The sequence below is a fragment of the Salvelinus alpinus genome, chromosome 1, assembly GCF_045679555.1.
Source record: "Salvelinus alpinus chromosome 1, SLU_Salpinus.1, whole genome shotgun sequence".
Lineage (NCBI taxonomy): Eukaryota > Metazoa > Chordata > Actinopteri > Salmoniformes > Salmonidae > Salvelinus > Salvelinus alpinus.
Genome location: NC_092086.1, coordinates 44,845,422 through 44,860,935, shown reverse-complemented (window position 1 = coordinate 44,860,935; position 15,514 = coordinate 44,845,422). Strand labels below are relative to the sequence as shown.

General features: G+C 44.0%; 1 protein-coding gene across 2 annotated transcripts in view; it reads right to left on the bottom strand.

Annotated features, from left to right (window-relative positions):
- Positions 1-15,514, bottom strand: part of LOC139539072 (collagen alpha-1(XI) chain-like) — an 84,957-nt gene that overhangs the window by 14,872 nt on the left and 54,571 nt on the right. For both annotated transcript variants that reach the window (XM_071341837.1, XM_071341926.1), the window contains 23 exons: positions 15,466-15,510; positions 14,949-15,002; positions 14,123-14,167; positions 13,818-13,871; positions 13,408-13,515; positions 13,061-13,114; positions 12,662-12,715; positions 12,441-12,485; positions 11,351-11,404; positions 11,005-11,049; positions 10,214-10,267; positions 9,791-9,844; positions 9,394-9,447; positions 9,155-9,262; positions 7,493-7,582; positions 7,081-7,134; positions 6,742-6,849; positions 6,137-6,244; positions 5,777-5,830; positions 3,889-3,942; positions 3,696-3,803; positions 2,426-2,479; positions 525-578 (listed from right to left, as the gene is read on the bottom strand). In XM_071341837.1, coding sequence (XP_071197938.1) covers positions 525-578; positions 2,426-2,479; positions 3,696-3,803; positions 3,889-3,942; positions 5,777-5,830; positions 6,137-6,244; positions 6,742-6,849; positions 7,081-7,134; positions 7,493-7,582; positions 9,155-9,262; positions 9,394-9,447; positions 9,791-9,844; positions 10,214-10,267; positions 11,005-11,049; positions 11,351-11,404; positions 12,441-12,485; positions 12,662-12,715; positions 13,061-13,114; positions 13,408-13,515; positions 13,818-13,871; positions 14,123-14,167; positions 14,949-15,002; positions 15,466-15,510 — 1,512 coding nt within the window. The remainder of the gene's footprint in view (positions 1-524; positions 579-2,425; positions 2,480-3,695; positions 3,804-3,888; positions 3,943-5,776; positions 5,831-6,136; positions 6,245-6,741; positions 6,850-7,080; positions 7,135-7,492; positions 7,583-9,154; positions 9,263-9,393; positions 9,448-9,790; positions 9,845-10,213; positions 10,268-11,004; positions 11,050-11,350; positions 11,405-12,440; positions 12,486-12,661; positions 12,716-13,060; positions 13,115-13,407; positions 13,516-13,817; positions 13,872-14,122; positions 14,168-14,948; positions 15,003-15,465; positions 15,511-15,514) is intronic.

Genomic DNA, 15,514 nt, shown 5'->3' with positions numbered 1-15,514 from the left:
TACAAGCATTTCACTACACCCACAATAACATCTGTTAAATATGTCTATGTGACCAATTCAATTTGATTTGACTTGATTTTTGACTTTGTGTGTGTGTGGCGTGGCTTCTTTCCGTCTCTCTCTCGTGAATAATTGATTGGTGTGAGATGTTGAGAGGTTGGCCATTAATAGAGGTAAATATAACTTCCTCTCAGGGATGATTGTCTAATACTCCTTAATGATTTATAGAGCGGTAAATATAACTCCCTCTGAGGGATTACATTCTAATACCATTTAATAATTCACAGCTCCAAACCGGCAGAGGGTCTGGGAGAGGGAGAGGGGTAGAGGGTAGAGAAGTGTGTGTGCCGTGTGTGAAGTAACAACCCTATTGGTGGGTGTGTTCTGATAGTCAGTAGTGTAGATTTGAGTAGAAGTGAGAGCTGCGCAAAATAGTATACCATCTTGCAACATAAACCAATCCAATACTGCAGCAAACCCAGTGCATAGAAAGGTGGTCAGATAAGGTCAGAAATGTACTGTACCTCTCCACCGATGGACCCCTGGGGGCCTCTGGGGCCATGTTGTCCTGGAGGGCCCTGAGGAGAAAATAAATCATTAGCCATTGGCTTGAAACAGCACATACATGCACAAGCACACGCAGACGCACACGCAGACACAAACACACACACACCTCTATCCCAAAGGAAGTAGACTGTGTGACCCACCAGGCAGCTCCTCCCTGGGTACAGTGACTGCATGCTAGTCCTTCAGTCTACTGAGGGCCTGGTGGCTGGTGCAACATATCCCCAGAACAGAACCAGCCTCTATGATCATTATCTCACTGACATGATGAAGACACCCCGAGGACAAGCCATTACCCTCAATGACACACAGAAAGGTTCTCTCTCTCTCTCTTCCTGTCTTTCACCCCCTCTTTCTGTACAGTATCTCCCTCTCTTTCTCTCCCTTTATCTCTCTCTCCCTCCCTCTATCCACTCCTTCTCTCTCTCTATAATGAGGAACCTCTAGTTCTCTACAAGAACACATTATCCGGCTACAGGGGAAATGAGAGCGCTCTAGCCAGTCAGTGTGATGGGATTCCACCCCTCTGTGCACCTCAACATGGACAACAAGCTATTCATCCTAACTGCACTGACTGCTCCCTTCCAGTCCAGAGTTAATGGTTAGCTGTGCTTCACAAATGCTGAAAACCCAATACAGTGAGAGCCTGTACACACAGCACTAAGACAGACAGACATACTCCAGACACTACTACATCCACTACAGTAAGCACATATCCTATAATCCTGCTACTGGGGAGCTACGCGGGCATTAGAAGCTGCAATCCTGTGAACCACAGCATTCACATGGATGAGGCTTTCCCAGTGAGATCTCTTTCCTCCTTGCCCTGTCTCTCTCACATCCCTCTCTCTATCCCCCCATATCTTTCATTCCCTCTCATCCTCTCCCTCTCTCTTTTTTCTCCCTCTTTTGTTTTTTGTTCCGTTTTGACGCTTCCGTCCCCTCTCCCTAATCAGGCTGAGTGTGCTGTGGCGCTAGCTGTGTGTGTAGAATCTTATTTAGCATGTGTTCACGGTCTGTGTCATTCTGAAATGACTGTCACAATAGTAGGAAGATGCTCATTAGACAGGCCCGGCTCAGGCTAATCTGATTAGCAGCTGTCACGCTGCCGTCTTCCTCCTCAAACCACCGCCCTCTCTCTCTCTTTCTCTCTCTCTCTCTCTCCCTCCTTCACTCGACTGACTGACTCTCTCTCTCCCTCCTTCACTCGACTGACTGACTGACTGACTCTCTCCCTCCTTCACTCGACTGACTGACTGATTCTCTCCCCCCTTCACTCGACTGACTGACTGACTCTCTCCCCCCTTCACTCGACTGACTGACTGACTGACTCTCTCCCTCCTTCACTCAACTGACTGACTGACTGACTCTCTCCCTCCTTCACTCGACTGACTGACTGACTGACTGACTCTCTCCCTCCTTCACTCGACTGACTGACTGACTCTCTCCCCCCTTCACTCGACTGACTGACTGACTCTCTCCCCCCTTCACTCGACTGACTGACTGACTGACTCTCTCCCTCCTTCACTCGACTGACTGACTGACTCTCTCCCCCCTTCACTCGACTGACTGACTGACTCTCTCCCCCCTTCACTCGACTGACTGACTGACTGACTCTCTCCCCCCTTCACTCGACTGACTGACTGACTGACTGACTCTCTCCCTCCTTCACTCGACTGACTGCCTCCTGTTAGACACTGCCTCCAAGAAGGGTTTTACTTTAGTTAGGCTTTATACCACAATGAAGATGAGAGACATGCTTAAGGAATGATCTTTGATGGGAGAGTCCAGTGAGGCTGCCAGGTCAACAATAGGATATAGGGAAATTATGTCATTGTCCAATGGTATGTCCAGTACTCACCATCGTGCCCACGTGTCCACTGTCTCCCTTCTCTCCTGGGAGTCCTGGCATGCCCTGTAAAGACAGAGTATGGTTAGAGGCACAGTAGTAGGTGCTGTTGATGAGAGATGATACAGTCCACCTGTCAACTATATGCTGGAGTAGAGAGATGGATGGTACAGTCCACCTGTCAGCTATATGCTGGAGTAGAGAGATGGATGGTACAGTCCACCTGTCAACTATATGCTGGAGTAGAGAGATGGATGGTACAGTCCACCTGTCAGCTATATGCTGGAGTAGAGAGATGGATGGTACAGTCCACCTGTCAGCTATATGCTGGAGTAGAGAGATGGATGGTACAGTCCACCTGTCAGCTATATGCTGGAGTAGAGAGATGGATGGTACAGTCCACCTGTCAGCTATATGCTGGAGTAGAGAGATGGATGGTACAGTCCACCTGTCAACTATATGCTGGAGTAGAGAGATGGATGGTACAGTCCACCTGTCAGCTATATGCTGGAGTAGAGAGATGGATGGTACAGTCCACCTGTCAGCTATATGCTGGAGTAGAGAGATGGATGGTACAGTCCACCTGTCAACTATATGCTGGAGTAGAGAGATGGATGGTACAGTCCACCTGTCAGCTATATGCTGGAGTAGAGAGATGGATGGTACAGTCCACCTGTCAGCTATATGCTGGAGTAGAGAGATGGATGGTACAGTCCACCTGTCAACTATATGCTGGAGTAGAGAGATGGATGGTACAGTCCACCTGTCAACTATATGCTGGAGTAGAGAGATGGATGGTACAGTCCACCTGTCAGCTATATGCTGGAGTAGAGAGATGGATGGTACAGTCCACCTGTCAGCTATATGCTGGAGTAGAGAGATGGATGGTACAGTCCACCTGTCAACTATATGCTGGAGTAGAGAGATGGATGGTACAGTCCACCTGTCAGCTATATGCTGGAGTAGAGAGATGGATGGTACAGTCCACCTGTCAACTATATGCTGGAGTAGAGAGATGGATGGTACAGTCCACCTGTCAGCTATATGCTGGAGTAGAGAGATGGATGGTACAGTCCACCTGTCAGCTATATGCTGGAGTAGAGAGATGGATGGTACAGTCCACCTGTCAGCTATATGCTGGAGTAGAGAGATGGATGGTACAGTCCACCTGTCAACTATATGCTGGAGTAGAGAGATGGATGGTACAGTCCACCTGTCAACTATATGCTGGAGTAGAGAGATGGATGGTACAGTCCAACAGAGGGGTGTCTCATCTCCTCACCTGTAGTCCAGTGGGTCCTGTGGCCCCCTTGTGGCCTCTCGCTCCCTCGTCTCCCTTCGTCCCGTACATCCCCTGCTGGCCCCTCGGCCCCGGCTCCCCGTCCACACCCTGAAACACACACAGAGGTCAGTGCTGTACACACATGCAGTTCACACAGACACACAATAAAGACAGATACATTGAATAGACGTACCGGTAACCCTGGATAGCCGACAGGTCCCTGGATTCCAATAGGTCCTGAAGGGCCCTGGAGAAGAGACCGAGAAACAGAGATGCTGTTGACAGTATACTGCAAATCAATCATACACTGCAGGAAAACACTGCTGTGTCGGGAGCTCAAAAAACACAACTACTGTGAAATTGCAGCTGTTGATGGTAGCTGTATGTGATTGCTTGGCTTCTGAAAGTGTTAGACAGTATTTTGAATAGTTTGATAGAGCTGCCAGAGCTAGGATAAGATAAAGTGCATGAAGATGCACAGTGCATGCTAACTAGACCATGAAGAAAGGCTTATAAAGCCTAAAGCTGAATATAACAGCTCACATACAGTAATATACTGTACAGTTAATTATAACTGCACATAATTACCTCAACGCTCAATTATAAACCCTTTCTCATTTATTGAGTCATTCATTTGAATTATCCTAGTGATAGCAGCTGGTGACGGGGAGGATACTGGCCGGTGCTTAATACTGTGATTGGTGATGGCATATCCTGTCAGGTGTGTAATACTTTGACTGGTGATGTCATATCCTGACAGGTGTGTATGCCGCATTCAAAACAACTGAGAACTGGGAACTGGGAAACCTCTGATTTCAGTGCGTTCAAGACAACTGGGAACTCTGGGAAAGAACTAGCTCTGACTGGGAGAAATCATTTTGAACGGTCATCCAAGTCGGATTTCCAAGTCGTAAACTTTCCGACCTGTGAGGCTTACTTGATCGAATAGAAGTTTCGTAATGTTTAGGCTGTTACAAATGTACTGATATAAGCGGATGCATTTGGCATTTCGGCAACTTTGAGAAAAACGACTTAGTTGTGGCTGTTGTTCACACTCGTATCTGCCCTCTCATTGGCTAGAATGGTCCCACCTGATCTCGCCTTCCTTCAATCATTGAGGACGTATTGTTAGAGTGGTCACTCGGTTATATTATTAATGTTGGTAGTACTGTGGCTGCTGATGTCATATCCTGTCAGGTGTGTAGTACTATGGCTTGTGATGTCATATCCAACTTGTAAGTCGCTCTGGATAAGAGCGTCTGCTAAATGACTTAAATGTAAATGTAAATATCCCACCAGGTGAGTAGTACCAGAGATACTGGATATAACGATGAGATGCTTGTGTCTCCGCTCTAACAATGGGATTCGTTGTCCACAGAGCGGAACGGCGGGCTGTCAAGCTCCCACCTATTCCTCTCTTTGGATTGGTGGATACATCTTGTTAATTGAATACTTGTTAATTGAATACAACTGAGGTCTGGGATGTGGAACTGGAGACAAGTGGGAGTGGAGTTGCTGGGCGGGGGATAGAATGATGGTCAAAGATAAAAGTAAAAAATAAAGCTAGTTCGGTCCCCATTTTGACTTGGTGGGAAATCTGCCGACGTGCCCTTGAGCGGGGCCCTGGTTGCTGCTGTGGGTCACTCTAGACGGGAGATGGTTAGATGACTGAATGTAATGTAAATGTTGAGCGGCTTCACCGCAGTTAGATTGTATGTTTTAATATTCAATAAATATTCAATAAAAAAAGTGTGTCACACTTATAACAGCACACTCGTAACAACCTAAGCATTATGAAACTTCTATTAGATCAAATAAGCCTCATGTATCAAAATAGCAATCAAGTTTATCTTGACTAAATTCAAAACTTTCACTGCCCCCCCACACAAAAACTCTTCACCTACTTAATAATTAAGGATCTGCTGAACATGGGCAGATTTGTGCCAGAAATAGGATCTTCCCCTCCCTCTCTCTGATAGTACTGTGTCTGGTGATGTCATATCCTGTCAGGTGTGTAATACTGTGGCTTGTGAGGCTAAAATACAGTGTTGTGGTTGAAATCTCTCCAGATGAAGACTCACAGATTCTCCTTTGTCTCCTTTACTGCCCTTCTGGCCTGGTCCTCCTGTCTCGCCCTGTAGACAACACACACACACACACACACACACACACACACACACACACACACACACACACACACACACACACACACACACACACACGTTGCAGAGATATAGAGACACACACAGTAACCCATACACCTAACCCACACAACATCAAGGCCACTAGGTGAGTGGACTCCATGGCTAATAAGGACAATAGATCAATTGACTAGCAATAAAAATAAACAGCAGTGCTGGCCAGTAGTTGGATTCTCCTAAGTTGTCCCTCTACAGTGGTATGGAACCTACTGTGCTGTACCTGTGTACAGGTGTAAGTACCTTGTCTCCGTCCTCTCCTGGAGGCCCAGCGGGGCCAGCAGCCCCAGGCAGCCCTACAGGCCCCTGAGCCCCGTCCTGTCCAGCCGGCCCGATGGGCCCCTTCTCTCCCTGGGGAACAAATGGATGATGAACCACCGCCACTATTCTAGTCTCATATTGCACCATGACATATTGATTAATAGATAACACAGAGAGAGTGGAACATGCACACACACACACACACACACACACACACACACACACACACACACACACACACACACACACACACACACACACACACACACACACACACACACACACACACACACACACACACACACACACACACACACACACACACACACACACACACACACACACACACACACACACACACACACACACACACACACACACACACACACACACACACACACACACACACACACACACACACACACACGCGCACGTAAACATTGATTATGACACATACAGTACAGAGGAACCCACACATGCTGTTTATTTCTCAGTAATGAGCAGTGATGTTCGTATGTCCATTTAGAAATTGACACTAGCGTTGCATAAGAAAGAAAACGAATAAGGAAATGATCAAAGGTTCTTACTGGCTCGCCCTTTTCTCCCATGGGTCCTCCAGGGCCGACCCCACCAGAGCGTCCGGGCTGACCAATAGCACCAGCCGCTCCAGAAGGCCCTTTCTCCCCAGTGGCTCCCTGGGTAACGACACGACGGGGGAACAGAGAGGTAAGAGGACAACGTCACATGATTCACTCTTTCATTTAGTACACTGGTTATGATCTCCATGGTAACTGCCTCCCACTCTACATGTCCTTGTTGGCTATAGACCACATACGGACCAGGATGGGGGATGGAGGTGGCGATTAGGGGGGTAGCATGGGGAAAATGGGAATTAAACAATTGCTACATGATGAAATCCAATTTACCACTGTTCCTGACAGACCGGCGGGTCCTTCTCCTCCTTTCAGTCCAGCAGGGCCCTAGAGAGAGGCAAGCAAACAGAGGTGAACCAATCAGAGCCTTCATCACAGGAACTCCAACCAATCAGTTTCCATCCACTGTCAGAGTATACAGTTATCAGATGGTCCACCATCAGTTAATTCAAGTAAAGGATTTAGGGTCAGTTTCCCAGACCTAGATGAAGCCCACTCTTGGACTAAAAAGCAGCATGGTCAAAGGAGAATCTCCATTAAAAAGCCAGGAAACTGGCCTTCAGTGATTTTCACATAAAACACTGGGTGCTATACAATACAGTCGTACTTTACATCAGGGCAGAATGTAATATGTCAGTAAGGTGAAGGTCAGGAGATGTGAGGAGATGTGAGGTGGGTGTGTTACCATGGCTCCAGGGCTGCCCCTGCTCCCTCTGAAGCCTCGGAGTCCAGCGGGGCCACTCTTTCCTGGAGCTCCAGACGGACCCGGGTCTCCCTGGAAACCAGAACGAACAGGCAGGCAGGCAGGCAGGCAGGCAGGCAGACAGACAGACAGACAGACAGACAGACAGACAGACAGACAGACAGACAGACAGACAGACAGACAGACAGACAGACAGACAGACAGACAGACAGACAGACAGACAGACAGACAGACAGACAGACAGACAGACAGACAGACAGACAGACAGACAGACAGACAGACAGACAGACAGACATGGAGGATTAGGTATGAGTCTACCAGTGAGCTGACAACAGGCCTCTTTTTATTTTTAATTTTTTTTAAGGGGTTGGATCAGCTTTAATATTGCGAACAGATTGTTGCTTCCATCAATGTAATTGTCTGTATCATTTCCAATCCCCCATATATTTTGGGGGTAAATATATATATCCCTATACAAACATACATACACATACATACCCATATATATACACTATCGTTCAAAGGTTTGGGGTCACTTAGAAATGTCCTTGTTTTTGAAAAAAAAATCAAATAATGTCCATTAATATAACATCAAATTGATCAGAAATACAGTGTAGACATTGTTAATGTTGTAAATGACTATTGTAGCTGGAAACTGCAGATGTTTTATGAAATATCTACATAGGCCTACAGAGGCCCATTATCAGCAACCATATCTATTTTGAGAAACAGACGCCTCACAAGTCCTCAACTGGCAGCGTAACTAATTAAATAGTACCCGGAAAACACCAGTCTCAACGTCAACAGTGAAGATGCGACTCCGGGATGCTGGCCTTCTAGGCAGAGTTTCTCTGTCCAGTGTCTGTGTTCTTTTGCCCATTCTTAATCTTACATTTTTATAGCCGTTTCCAGCTACAATAGTCATTTACAACATTAACAATGTCTACACTGTATTTCTGATCAATTTGATGTTATTTTAATGGGCAGAAAAATTGCTTTTCTTTCAAAAACAAGGACATTTCTAAGTGACCCCAAACTTTTGAACGGTAGTGTATATATACATAAACATTCATATATGTACAAAAATACACATACATATATTCACTTTTTTAGAATATACCTTTATTATTCCCCTCAAACCCTACCACCCTTCCCCCAATTGGAGTAAACTAATAAACAATAACACTTAGGCTTCTACCTTCAGTATATACATCTTATACACATTTTACAGACACAATCTATTTTACAATAGTTATATTTTGTTTGTTTTTAGTACTTCCTCTATTTCTGATCCAGTTTGATTTCTATTTGTAACTGTGCTATTTCACAGCAGGCCTCTTATGAGGTGATAAATCACAGAGTACAGTGCAACAGTCACATCAACTGAGAGGAACATCCATATTTTATGAGCGGTAATGTACGGAGCACAGTGAGGTATGGAATGAGGAATTTTTTTCTCCCCTTTATCAGTTTGGAAATTTGTGGGAAGGATAAATCCCTTGAGGTGAGGTGACATATCTCGTTTCTGAGAGGGTCCTGGAGGAAATATGTAAGATCTTCTATAGATTGCTTTTATGATGATAATAATGATAGTGTTGAAGATGATGATGGTGGTGGTGAAGATGATTCACTGAACGGACTCACCTTGGATCCCTCCTTGCCTGCCGCTCCGGGTAAACCCGTCTCTCCAGGGGGTCCTGGTGACCCAGGGTGTCCTCTGTCGCCATTAGAACCAGTCTCACCAGATTTACCCTAACGACAACCACAGAGACAAAACAAGACAGGAGTTCTCATTACCTCACAGCTCTCATTTATTGGTTTGATTTTCATTGTGTCACAAAAGAACTACAAATGTAGTTCTAGTCACTTATTGGATAACTCACCTGTGGTCCGATCACACCCGTTGGCCCATGTGGACCAGTCTTGCCTTGGAAGCCCTGAGAGAGGAGAGATGACAAGTGAGAAAACAGCAAGTGAAGCCGTGACCCACAGCTAAGAGCTGAGAGAGAAAGAGCCAGCCTGACAGAGAGAGAAAGAGAAAGAGAGAGAAATAGAAAGAGAGAGAGAGTTATGGATAGGATTAGTAGTCTTCAGTATGTAGTCCACTCTAGCACTTCAGTAATTCAGCATCCAAGCCACAGCTTTTGTCTTGCTTGTTGTTGTGGTGTTATTAGGGGTCTTGATGAGTGTTGAAATCTATGTCCATATTTGGACGATGGCGAAAAAGAAACTAACAACCACGTAATTCCTGGGTTATCAGAGAATCCCAGTTTAACTCACTGGCTCCCCTCGCTGTCCTGGATGACCTGGTAGTCCGTCTTTTCCAACTGCTCCCTGAAAAATAATATTGCACTTTAATTAGCATAGACACACATACACACTAGATAGAGATAAAACAGTACAGACAGACACAACATAAGACTGGAAAGAAAAACAGAAACATGTTAAACAATGCAGGGGCTCCCAAGTGGCTCCCGTCACTACAGACCCTGGTTCGTTTCCAGGCTGTATCACAACCGGCCGTGATTGGGATTCCCATAGGGCGGCGCACAATTGGCCCAGCGTAGTCCATGTTAGGGATTGGCCGGGGTAGACCGTCATTGTAAAGAAGAATTTGTTCTTAACTGACTTGCCTAGTTAAATAAAGGTTAAAAAAAACTTTTTTTTATAAAAGCTGCTTGTCATTTGACACATCACACTTACATTAGGTCCCTTAGGTCCTGCCTCGCCGTTCCTTCCCTGTGGTCCTTGGGGTCCCTGTACGATCAACCAGACAACACAAAGACTCAATCCAGTTGACTATCTTTACCAGTAGGTATCGTACACTGTTATGTATCTGTGAAGCAAAATGATGCTTTTTCCTAACAAGGTGTATCATTGAAATATTATCACCCTATGCTAGCTATTATTAGATATGCTATTATTAGATATGGTATTATTAGATATGTTATTATTAGATATGCTATTATTAGATATGTTATTATTAGATATGTTATTATTAGATATGCTATTATTAGATATGTTATTATTAGATATGTTATTATTAGATATGGTATTATTAGATATGCTATTATTAGATACGGTATTATTATATATGTTATTATTAGATATGGTATTATTAGATATGTTATTATTAGATATGCTACTATTAGATATGTTATTATTAGATATGTTATTATTAGATATGCTATTATTAGATATGTTATTATTAGATATGGTATTATTATATATGCTATTATTAGATATGTTATTATTAGATGTGCTATTATTCGATATGCTATTATTAGATATGGTATTATTAGATATGTTATTATTAGATGTGGTATTATTAGATATGCTATTATTAGATATGTTATTATTAGATATGCTATTATTAGATATGGTATTATTAGATATGCTATTATTAGATATGCTATTATTAGATATGCTATTATTAGCTGTGTTATATATTATAGCTCAACTCTGGTGTTGTTGTGTGTCAGACTGGAGCTTACCTGGTCTCCTGTGGATCCTGGTGGGCCTTCGTGTCCAGAGGTGCCCTGATTGGTGGATCATGTAGAAGGTGGAGGATTGGGATTGAGAGATAAACAGTTATTGAGCCTGTTGGTCTATTCATTCATTTTATGAAAATATATTTTCTTATCATTGTTAATCATTTCATTGGTGGTCTTTTGAAAGGACTCCTGAAATAACTCATTTCAGTTTCAAACATGTAGCTGCAGAGTATTGTAAGTATTATCTCTTTGCACCAGATGGCATGGCATTCTGTGCTGAACAGTAACACAACAGCGCCTGTTCCTTCTCTCGTTATGAGACAGCTGTGCACTGGCCTAAACCCACCTTGTCTCCTGACTTTCCTGTTGGTCCTCGTGCTCCTCTCCCCCCTCTGGCACCCTATGAAAAAAACAACATCAATATAATCCTCCTTATGACAACACAACTCATCCATAGGAGAAGGATAAATGACAAGGGGTGAATGAGAGTTCCTATGACGTAAATCAGTGGTCGCCAACCGGTCTGGTTTTCTGTAAAAAACAACAACGATGAAGCCTTGCGTTCCTATTTCTTAAAATTAGTTTAGTGCTGGTGGTAGGTGTACTTGATTCAGCAGCCCTGATGCCGGAAAGGCAAAGTGTTCCCCATTTTGAACCATGTCTGAAGGTAGAACTCCACTTACCCGGCAGGCCCAGAGAGCAAATCAAGTACACTAATAGGCCTAGCGCTGGCCAATCAGATCGCTCAGATCACTGTGTCTGCACAGTTTCCTCGCGCCATAGGCTGTCAAAAGAAGCCTCGAACGCACAGCAAAGTTGATAATGTGAGATTTCTAAACTTTTAAAACCATGGCTAGAGAGAGACTCAACAAATACAGCAAAGAGCTGCTGTTTTTATGAGTAAGTTTATGTTTAAGTTGTTATTCAGGACTTTCAACACTTTTACAAGCCATAAAAAAAGCTAACCATCAGATGCAGTAAAATAAATGATTATAAATGATTAAATGATTATGCTCACTCAGCTGTGCCTCACAAGTAATACGACAAATGATATACTGCCAATGTGATCATATACCTACAATTTAGAAATATAATTTCTAAATAGTCTGAGAAGAACAACATTGACAGGGCAATTCAAGCATAGTGATAACGTATTGGGCCTATAGCCTACTGCACAAACCTCACTGCTACAGAACTGCTTTTAATTGGTCAATGTTGCATAGGCTTATGTTTCTTAAGTCATGTTTATTTTGTTATCTGAGCGGTAGGTCTCGGCTCGCATCTGGACTCAGAAAAGGTTGATGACCACTGATTGTAAATGAATGGTGTGCAATGTCAGTTGGTGAGAAACCGTGACTCACACCTCACCATAGGCCCAGTGCAATAGAGATCAACAGACTTACATGCTGTAAGACCAGAGGAGAAATCTCACTCACATTAGGACCTCTCTGACCCCCAGTTCCTGCTTGACCAGATGGACCCTGCAGAAGAGAAATCCAGCATTATTACGATCACTCAGTTGTCTATCAGTGAAAACAGTACAGGCAGTTCACCAATCTTTGGATGGTTAGAGGAGCATTACAGTAGAGGGTTTAATGCGGTTCAATATGGTTCAATACGGTTCAGTACGGTTCAATACAGGTCCTATGGTTCTCACCCGTCTTCCTTTCTCTCCCAGAACCCCGGCAGAACCAGGGAACCCCACGGATCCCTGGAGAACACACACAGAGGTTAACCATCTACAGCCTTACATTAATCATGCATCAACCACAACATTTAATTAACTAATAATTAACCACAGTATCGAATTAAGCAAAATCTAATCCATAAGTCAAACACACTGCCTTAAATACGCCATTAATCAACCCGCTAATGAATTGTTGTCACTAATGAACTATGAATAAAATACGAATAAAATACCTATTTTTAAATCAGCCATTTATCATGCTTTATTTTTTATTTGACAGCAATGAGCTGAGCCAAAGAAATACACACTTCTTTGTGTTTCAAAGTTTTAACGTAAAACAAAGTTTTAAAGCTCTTAATTGGATTTCACCTTGGGCCCCTGTCTTCCTGGGTATCCTGGCAACCCTGGGACACCCAGTTTACCCTGAGGAAGGAGAGACAGAGCAAAAGAGAGACAGAGAGAGAAAGAGAGAGATTAACAGAAAAAGAGGAGTGGAATCATTATGGTTGACTTGGCAACATTGCCAAAAACAAAGTGCATAATGTATGCAAATACTGTATGACATGGTTTAGCAGGGTGTTCATGTGATTACATGTACTGTAGCCGACACGCTGAACACGCATATATCCATACATCTGCATAATCCCAATAACTCATACATATTGCATAACCAGACACATACAGTAAATGTTACTAGTGAAATAATGTTCCTGTACCTTCTCTCCAGCTATGCCAGCACCTCCAACCTCTCCTAGGGGTCCCGACTGGCCCTTAGGCCCCTCTGGCCCGTCCTCTCCATGACCTCCTGTGACCCCGTTATCACCCTACACACGCACACACACACATCACAGAGAGAGATAGAGAGAAAGAGACAGAGAACGAGAGAGAGAGATAGGGAGAGCGAGAGAGAGAGAGCGAGAGAGGGAGAGAGAGCGAGAGAGAGACAGAGAGAGAAGGAGAGAGAGAGAGATAGAGAGAGAGGGATAGAAAGAAAGAGAAGCAGACAGAAAAACAGGTCAGACTAACTGAGATCTCATCTCATTCTACATAAAATACCTTATTTGTTCATAATGAGAGACAGCTCTGATCTGAAGCGTGTGTTAGTCTGGCGTGGGTACACTCTCACCCTGTCTCCCTTGAGGCCCATGTCACCTTTGAACCCTGGGAAGCCATCTTCACCCTGCAATGTGAAGAGGAGAAGAAGACAGTGATTTCTAATGATTCATGATGATTCATTAATCACAGTACTGAGATCTGGCAGGTGTCTGATCTATTAAATCTCTATGGGGGATGTCATAATAAACCATGAAGTAGAAATGCGATGCCTTTACAGTATCTGACAGTGAGACAACTGGTACTTTGACAGTGAGTAATCACGTCTATTCTTCTAGTTTTACAGCAGAATTACTGTGAAAATGACTCTTTTCTCACCTTTTCTCCTTTACTCCCCTTCAGACCTCTCACTCCATCAGCTCCCTGTGAAACAGACATTCAAAAACAAGTAGAATCAGAACAGGCCACAATATCACTGATAATCGCCATTCAAGACGATACTGTACTACACTACCGTATTCAGAGGTAAATAAAAGTACTATCAACAGCATGCATGGGCTGTCACTAAACCATGTTTTTATTGTATTTTACTGCTACAACTATTATAAGAAACACCATGATTTGACAATGGAGAATGACTTATGAATGACTGTTGATTTGCTCTTAACCTGTCATTGCCCTGCTATTGACCAGTTATTGACCATCTATTAACAATTGCAGATGAGGTCAGGTTGCGCCTTAACGACAGTGACCTAGAGGTGGAATACTGGTGGTGTGAATATTACTTTGAGTGAGCAAGCATCCCCAGCCATGATGCAACACCCCGACCGATCCTCGCAAGACACAATTTGAATTCCATGTGCATACGCTAAATTCACACACGCGCATATACACGAGTACACACACACACAAAACACCCATACCCACAATCCCACCCCCCACACACATAAACACGTTCCTCTCTTATCCAACATTGTCATTTCTACTGTCAATCAAACGTTATTCCCACTGTCATTGGATCTCCTCCTAAGAATACACCTGCTCTCTCTGAACCTGTCAACTGTCAATCACACACTCACACACACTCCCACAACATGTCCACCACAGGTAGAGAGATTGAAATGTCTGAGGGAATGGCTATCTCTCTCACCATTGTACCTTTGAGGACATTTCAACAGTAACCATTACATCGCATCTGACTCACCTTGACACCGCGAGTCCCTGGATAACCAACAGGCCCTTGGGTTCCAGGCAAACCCTGTACGACAAAACAACATCAGGATTCATCTGTCTGAAAAGCACTATCCATTATACAGATGCTAGTGAGCAATTGTGTTGGGCTAATGTAGTCAAATCACACAATGGCAATGAGTGCTTTTGACTGGACAATGACGATGAGTGCACTTTATGATCAATACCATACCGCTGATGAGCGGAGTGGATTGATGTGACTGCGCAATGACGATGACATTGTGAAAATACAATGTTGAAAAGGACGAGTCAACGGGAGTGAGCGTACAATGATGGTGATGATGATGATGACAGTGAACTAATGTGGACGAACATGATTGGAGTGGAAGGGAGTGCCCGATGACAATGCATTCAACGAATGTGAGGTGAGAATTGTGATGAGTGAACGTGATTGGATAATATGGATGTTTATATGACAGCACCGTGGTATGATGACCCAGGCAGGTCTGACGGGCTGTACTGTAACTCACATTGAGCCCCTTCTCTCCTGGGGGGCCTTCTCTTCCTGGATGGCCCTGC